At 40.5% G+C, this 8,765-nt stretch overlaps 1 protein-coding gene across 1 annotated transcript in view; it reads right to left on the bottom strand.

Moving 5' to 3' along the window:
• LOC139724814 (sestrin-1-like) overlaps window positions 1-5,268 on the bottom strand; it is an 80,849-nt gene extending 75,581 nt beyond the window's left edge. The window contains exons 1-2 of the mRNA XM_071635937.1: window positions 5,176-5,268; window positions 1,558-2,002 (exon numbers count right to left, since the gene is read on the bottom strand). Of these exons, the coding sequence (XP_071492038.1) occupies window positions 1,558-1,887 (330 nt within the window). The 5' untranslated portion in view covers window positions 1,888-2,002; window positions 5,176-5,268. The remainder of the gene's footprint in view (window positions 1-1,557; window positions 2,003-5,175) is intronic.
• Window positions 5,269-8,765: the final 3,497 nt, after the last annotated feature.

The raw sequence follows: 8,765 nt of genomic DNA on the forward strand, positions 1-8,765 counted from the left end.
TCTCTGTCATAGAGTACAAAATAATACCTTTTAAATGATATATTGGTCACTACATATAAAGGTATATTTTTGAAGTTATGGTCAAAAGAAGCCAAAATTTTCTTATTATTCTCCGTATTTTTCTTGACCTTTAATCGCAAATATCTCCATTTGGCAAATATGGACTTATCGGTTTTTGCAAACAAACTCTTCAAATTATGTATCTACTGGTATACAGGGTTACAGCTTTTCTATGTACATTTGTACTTGTAGGGTGGTGTTCTTCAGTATGAAAAACCTTTATTGTCATACCTTGGGACCTACAGGGGGCCACAAGAAAAAGAAATTAAACGATACTGCATCCCTTGCACATACGCCTCAAGCTCGATACAAACTGTATAATATCTGCCATTTAATTTGAATATCCCCAGAGACTCCAACCCAAAGCACCTTCTGATCAGGAGTTCTTCCGCCTGAAACCCCTTGCAAATGGGAGACTCCAACTCGATATGCATGCGCGAAGCGCACAGTGTGTGCCAAGTACACACCCAAGATTATAAAAGCGCACTGAGGCACCGTATCGATCCCATGTGCACATACAAATTTGTACCAACATTCTCTGCATGCGTTTTATGATCTATGTAATTGTATGTACTGTATAAACGTAGGAGGGAGGGGGCGGTAGGCAGTAGAGCATCTATTCATACATAGCTCGCTCATCGATGGCAGCATTGACGCTCAACCAAAGAGGTTCTTATTGCACGCAACCTTGGATCCCTTAGATATATGAAAATTTAATCCCAGGTTCTAAAAAGGTGTTTGGGCGGGGGAAAGATCATTTCAAGCAGGAGAACGGGAGATTTTGCGAAAATTGGCTTTCGGCGGGAGATCTCCCGTCGAATGCGGGAGAGTTGGAGTCTCTTACCCCATTTATACTGCTAGCGGGTTTCAAAGCCTCCTCGAGGAGGTTCAAAAGCCCACTCTAAAAAAGCAGCCTCTTGTCTGTTTATACTGCTCGCCAAAAGCAGACCCTAGCAGGCCCTAGCAGGCCCAACCTTCTCCTCCCCTCTGATTTATGGCGCGGGGTTTTGAGTGACAGTGTGCAAGTTGAAATGCTTTCTGCAGTGGGGATTGGTCGAGATGGCTGGGTTGTTTATGTAAGCAGGTGATGACCTTCAGCAATTACCTCCGGGTCGGCCAAAAAGCGGCTTCTCGAACCCCCTTTGCGTTTATACTGCAGTCGAACCTCCTCGAGCCTGCTATAGCGGGTTCTGAAACCTCCACCCATAGGAGGTTTCAGAACCCGACCCAACCCAACCCGATCGGATCGCCTTTTCTGAATTCTGTCTGTTTATACTGAGCTGAAAGCCTGCTCGAAACGGCTACAGGGGGTTTCAGAACCCCCTTTGTCCTTAGTATAAACGGGGTTTAAGTATCCTGAGAAATGAAATGAATCTGCCATTTTAACACTGACTATACAGGAACTTTGAGGGAAAGGAATGCCCTACGTTAAAGGAGTACCTGTACTTCCGATATTTTGTAATTTTAGAAAAGTGATTTTTGTTTTAGTCTCCTCACCTTCACTCCTCGAAGTATTGCCTTGCAGCGCTCTCTGATATCGCTAAAAGGACACTGGATGGCGAGCCGTAGCACATTGGCCAGAAAGCGGGTGGAGGCCAAATTCTTGCTGGACGTCGTTTCAATGACCGCTCCACTGTCAGAGCCATCCGTCCTGCCGATTTGGACGCCGTCTCCCGTACCATTCGGCATGCTCTCCTCCTCCGACAGTTCCATGCCGACTTCTTCGATTTCCGACATCACACGCGCCCGCTCGTTGGCATCCCGCGTTGCCAACCGGCTGAAGAGCCATCTCAGCTCTGTCACTGAATTTCTACTCTCGTCCATCATGCGCAGGCTGGACAGTACAACTGATCGGGCTTGCTTTCAGCTGAGTTCTCTTGTCCCTCTCTCGATTCTTAATCTACGGATATGCATCTGATGTACGTCGGGGTTTCTGGTGGGCCTTCAAGAAAAGATAGGGAAAACACTGCATACTAGTACTTAATTAAAGTGTGTTCACACTTTACTTGATAACTTAAGTGCAATCCAAAACTGCTGTTATAAAACAGACATGAAACTTCCTGATGGTATCATGGAAAATAAAAACACTGAAAGAGACAGTAGTCACTCTGAAAGTTATGATGCACAGTTTGAACTTCCTCTAGATACTTGTCATAGTTTCCGTATTGCTCAATAAGGTGAAGCCAGAGTCAAAGAATGATATACATTGTCCCTACATCAAATATACCAATATACACTGTATAATGTACTATGATATCTTTGCAAAGTGGATTCATTTCCAACTTGTAAATAGAAAAATGAAAGGCCCCGCATTTGTTAATTCAAAACAATATGAATATTAACATCATGATTTAAAGAGGTCCACTCCTTTAAAAAAAAAGAAAAAAAAAAGGTTTGGTCTTACAATGCTCCACATAGCCACTATTGTGCAGAATGTTTATCCACTGATCCGAAATTCATGTGAGCAATGCAGGATGCTTGCACGAAAGGTGCCAAATTGCAGGCTGTTGGACGATGAAATCACTAAAAAAGTCATTAGATTAGAAAGTGATGCATTGAGCAAACCCAATAGAGTCTTTGCTTCGGCAGGTTGCAGCACATTGTCTTTGGTTGTTATAAACTTGATTAACGAACAAACAAATTTTTTTCTTCTTTTCATCATAGAGAGTGGATCTGGAACAAAACAAGAGACCTGGGGGTCTAGCGCTCACCTGAGTATCGCAAGTTCACCTTTCACGCAGCCACTGATCTAAATTACATACAGTAGGCCCTACAGCTCTACTAAAATTAGACCAGGCATTCTCAAGTAGAAGATGAAAATTTACAATTAGGGTCAAAATTTGTTTTGGATTGTGAGGTTTTTAGGAAGATAAGAATGTACAATTTAGGCCCCAATTTGGACCTGCCCACCCCCCCCCCCCCCCTCCCTGGGCCCCCATGGGGGCACCCCTGGATCTGCTATGAACAAACTTGAAACTACCAAAGTAATTAATGTACAAACCCATCGCGCCATAGTATCAACTTAGCTCTATCACTTCTGATTTTAAAGATTCCTTAATTTTGGGAGGTTTGGGCCCTTTGGGGGCCCTCCCTCCAGGTGTGACACGGTTTCCGTTTGAACAAATTAAGATCCTATCCCCCTAGGGATGGTATCTGCCAAGTTTGGTGAAAATTGGTAATGGGGTTCTCAACAAGAAAATTAAAATGTACAATTTAGGCCCCGTACAATTTGGCTCAGGTGAGTTAAAAAACCCTCCTCATTGGTTCCAGATGGAGAGGAGTAACGTTAGGCTTAACATTAGATTCATCTATTTTAAAGAAAATGTGTGTGTGTCAACACACACACACATTTTCTTTAACAACAAAAACCACTGTGCCAACTTGTAACAATTCATGTCTAGCTTTAAAGGTAGGGAATCCCATTTGCACGCCTTAAATGAAGAGTTGTATAAATACAGTGGTATGTTGAAGAGAATATCATTTTAGAAACTCCCATAAAGTATTGAAAGTGGAAGGTAACATTTAGTACATTTTTTTGACGGTTAGATTTTGAATTGAATTGTTTTCGGGGCTCACCGTAAATTCAAGTACATTACTAGGCTACCTTCGCAGACCCATGTACTGCATGTGTGTCCATCATGTATATTTTGTGAAGAAAGTTCGTCAACACTTACAAACATTTCTATATACATTCTTACCACACACTCTATATGTTATTACATCAACTCTAGTACTTTTAGATTTGTGTTTATAGATCACAAATACAGAAGAATGCAACAAAAAGGCTTAAGTGTGGCTGACACACAGAACTACTGAGTAGTTGAGTTTTGTGCATTATTCAAATTTTAGATAACGGTTGACTTCCAAATTTCTAAGCAGTGGCCTAAGCAAGTCCCCCGAGGTTCATATTTAATGTTTTGCTGCATTTTGGGAGGTCTGTAAAAGGTATCCCCTACCTTTAACGTTTATACTTGTATAAGATGGATGAGAAAAGAAGATGAGACCTTATGAGCATCCCGGGCCGAGGGCCTTATGAGAACTCCAACAGGGGCCAAGGTGCTCACAAAGGAGGAGCATGACATGAGCAGAAGCCCCGTACCCCCAGCCCCGGCCCCCCTCACAAGATCAGATTGCCCAGACTGAATCAGTAAGTGTCAGTATAATTATTTTGGTTACAGCTCGTTATTCCGAAGGTTCATTATTCCGAAGGCTCTTTATTCCTAAGATTCGATATTCCGAAGGTTCATTGTTCCGAATTTCGTTTTTGGATTAACCAGTCTTCGGAATAACGAACCTTCGGAATATCGCCACAAATTTTCGGATTAACGAACCTCTGGGTATAGGGAATTTGCGTGTTTCGGATTAACGACCCTTCCGAACAGCGAACCTTCGGAATAACGAACAGCACCCTACATGTAAATTTGGGGTTTGTCTAACGTTAGATTTGTCTTCGGAAGTTTTTAGGCAAGCTGAAAATATGTGGAATGCCCTATTGTCATCAGTAGCACAAAATACAAAGTGTGTCTAGTCTACACTGACTGCAGTTGTATGTTTGCTGCATGGCATAGCCTGGCACAGGGTCTAGAAACTACGACATACAAAGCGACGGTGGCTCTCATTATCCTCTCAAGCGTTTCACCTCTGTGGTGGTGGCCACTTAACAATGTTAGACAGAAAGATCCGTCTGTCCGGAGGACTCTTTTATATTTTGCCATTAACGCTGTCCTCCGTAGACATGTATACGGAGGGGATCCGTGAAGCCAGACGCAGTCTCCGCGGAACATTCCCCGACGGACAGATACAGACCGATCTTTCGGTCAAGTGGCCACTAGAAGTACGTAGAACCTCATGCAGTAGCACTAGCAGTAAGCACAATGCAATGTGAACACAGCGGTGCAGTTACCGTGGGGGTTACCGTGTACGGATAGTCGCTACATAAAGCGCCGAAGACACGGCTCCGGTGCAATTCGGTATAGAACTAGTGCGTCGTTGGGTTACCGCCAAATGCAATTCTAACGTTACATCACAGGTCCGAGCAGAACAACTGAACCGATAAACGGTATGGCTGTCACGGGGATTGATAATGACTGAAAAAATATTGGCCAAAATACTTACAATTAGAATTGTTCCTTGGTATTCTCAGATTCTACCCCAAGGTCGAATTTCACAGCACACGGCACAGGTAGACTGAACACTTTCAAGATTCCACACACTATCGATCGAATTTATGTATACCGGTAATCGATCAGAACCTCAGCGTAGATTGGTCTCGCAGACAGCTTTGACATTGTTTTAGTATCATCAAAAATGAAACGTTGGTAATTCATAATTTTTCGGGGGGGGGGGGGGTACACAACTTGAAACTGTAAATCTTTTCGGTACGTCATTTCAGGACTGTTTTCGGGAAAGATTTGAAAACTAAACCTCATGAAAATACATGTATTTCGGGGAAAAATGCTAAAACATGCCCTATTTCATCAATATTTTGGGATTTTTCCAGACCAAAATGAAAAAGATTTGAAAACCACGCCTAATAAAAAATGCTTGTTTGTCTTTAGTTCGCCTTAGGGGAATCATTTAATAGTTCACATTTCTGGGGAACGATGATATCAAACATTCAGAACACTAACTTATAGTATTTCCCCATTATAGTCAGACTGAAAAAAAAAAAGAACATTATCAGTTTCGCAGTGAATGCACATGCAGAAAAGGAATGTCCGGTACGTCGGTCACGAGCATGCAGTCCGATTTTTGGATTTTGTTTTTGTCATTTTGAACTTATTTTGTCATGTATCAGCTGGTGCTGTGATAGACAGCCTCTATGCTCTATGCATATCTCCTTTGTTCAGAGTACCCTGTGCAATTTTGAAGATCTGAGGGATAAGGGTAGGGGAGTAATGTGGGAAGGAATAATTGATGGGGGTACTAATAGGGTGGTCTGTGTTTTGTTTTGTTTTTAATATAAAATACTCTTCGATCAGTGAATATTGATGAATGTGAGGATAAAGATTTTATATGGATAATATAATTTGTATAATGATGAATGAATATAATGAATAGGCCTGAGGATTGTGTGTCAGTAAGAAAAAAAAAAGTTAGTAATGAAGACATTGTGATATATGGATTTTGTTTTATTTTTTGTGGGGAAAATGCATCAGAGTGTGGGAGTTATGAAATTGATAAAATGTATTGTACGTTTGTTTTGCACAATTTGTTTCCATTGATGAACAAAAATGACAAATTAGGGTCTTTTCTATAGACTAATGATTTGAGGTCGATGGCAAGCAAACTTTAGTGGCCAGTAAAACAATGGATCGATTATAAACACGACTCGGACGACTCATGAATAATTTATGTACACACCCCCAACTTCAACCAATGAGCAATGGTATGGTATGAAGATTTATTGAATGTTCAAGATGGAAAATTCCACTCATGCGTGTTTACCCATTGCACTAGAACGCAAATTCATGTACAATTCTTATCGTGTGAAATTCATCAAGAGAGAGTGATGTCAAAATTTTAGATCTTTCAAGAAAAGGCACGGATTAAATTGGTATCCGTGGTAACTTTTCAGAGACAATAGATTGTTTCAAGCGATGGAATATTCCATGACAATGATTGTGTGGCAAGGTTGTTTTACGGATTAAGTTTGATTATATTCTTATTCTGATCCTCATGACTAGGCCCAAGTGTTTTTTGTTTCACTGTGTATCATGGTTTCGCCTTATCTCTCCTGACCTTCTGTCTCTCTCGTTATGTTCTGCACATGATCAAGAGACTTCAAATTATTAGTATTTTTTGGGGAAAAATATGGTTTACATATGGCTTTGATAGGATCGGGTGTTGGGACTTGCAACTTCTCTGATATCCGGAAGACAGAAATTTAAATTGGGTCGACTGTGACGTATTTCAGTACCTTGTATCGCGGAACTTGCAGTACTGTATGTTTTCTTTGAACTGCTGCTTTTGTTGCTGAGGCCTGGCTATACCTAATTAACAAGTTTTATTTTTCAGCTTCCACGAACAGCGTTCATTTCCTTCCCACCCTCCCCCTCCCCAACCGTGTCACTCTTCGTAAGTTTCACGTTCAGGTGCAATGGCGAAGATACTCAAAAGCTGGCTGTCGGCGACGTTGACTCGATCACCTATACCTCCCGCAAAGCCCTCTCTTCATCTATCAAAACAAAACAAAACAAAACACAACAAAACCTTTATAGCGCCATCTACGTTTAAAGACATTATAATGTGTTCACTTTGCATAGGCGGCCTATAAAGTCTCATTATACATGATGCATATAATTTTTTTTTTCTGCATGTTTGGTTTATTTTGTCACGGTGTCATACAATAAATATGGTTTATATTTCTTTCATTTTCCATTGTTGTTATTCGTTACTTCCTGTCAGTTGCTTTTCAGCTCTCAGTTTCAACTGGTACACTGAACAAGTTGACAAAGTTTAGGGCCTATACAGTATGTCCAACAAAAAAAAATACAATCAGATTTTTGCAGTGATAACACCCAATATGATTTAACTGTCTAAATGCTACTTCAGGGTCTTGAAATATAACATATTAGCTCTATTTTGCAGAAAACCCCATTCAATTAATTTGGTTAAGCGGTCACAGAGAAATGCGGATTGTTGTAAAGCACATATCTGCCAAGTTATAGCATAAATGCTCTTCTGTGTGCAACACAATAGACAGAACTTGGAGGGAAGAGATTACCGACATGCTCTACAAAATTCCTCGGTATTTTTTCCTTGACCACTGAAGCAAATCGAATGAGGTTTTCTGAGAGATGTGGGCAATGAGTTTTTTTTCCAAGTTCTAAAGTCGGTTTAGGCATGGGCCTAGTGCTTTGAAAAGTGTTCATCCACTGTTGTTTGCTGTTGTTTTTTCAATTATGTTCAGTGTACTTTCCAACTAAATTATCGCGAACTGATAGTAATCTGTTGTGGATTGAGAATCACGCTTGTTGTTGTTGTTGTTGCTGCTACTGCTGCTGCTGTTAACAACAACAACAACAACAACAACGACAACAACAACAACAACAACAACAACAACAACAACAACAACAAGTAGGCCTATTGTCAATCCACAAATTAGTAATACTGTTTACTCTTGATTCATTTTCCATATTACTAAGGGCATGGCAGATGAAAGATGCCTTCCTGAACCTGTACAGATATATATCACATTTTGCATAGTACATTATACTATATCTTTTATTACACAAATTGTGTTTGCATGCCAGGTTTTATTGCACATTATTCTATTAACCAATAATCCCGTCATTTTTATTCTTTCAGAACATCGTGCTTTCGTTTGCTTTTCAAACAAACGGGGTGGGCGATTAAAGAGAGTTTATGAAGATAGCTTGCTGTATTCCTGGAGTACACGTAGGTATCACATGACATTTTACCCACTAATTGTAAAGATGTTGCTTGTGGGAATTCAAAATGGAATTACATAACCAATATGTATTTGAATTTGATATCAAGTAGAAAAATTAGAGGTAAATAGAATTTCAGCTGGTAAACGTCATTACTGTCAGAGCTTGTCAGGCAATACTTGAGTTTGCAAAGCACTAAGTATGACGTTTGCTGATTCTATTGCGCTATAACCTCTCACGTAATTTATTGATTTGTATTTCCGTGTTTGTTTTCTGTGGCCTAGCTCTCACACTAATCAGCACTGCTTCTCC

The sequence above is a fragment of the Diadema antillarum genome, unplaced genomic scaffold (genome assembly GCF_040938485.1).
Source record: "Diadema antillarum isolate AM-2024a unplaced genomic scaffold, OU_Dant_1.0 scf00000231, whole genome shotgun sequence".
In the NCBI taxonomy this organism is placed as follows: domain Eukaryota; kingdom Metazoa; phylum Echinodermata; class Echinoidea; order Diadematoida; family Diadematidae; genus Diadema; species Diadema antillarum.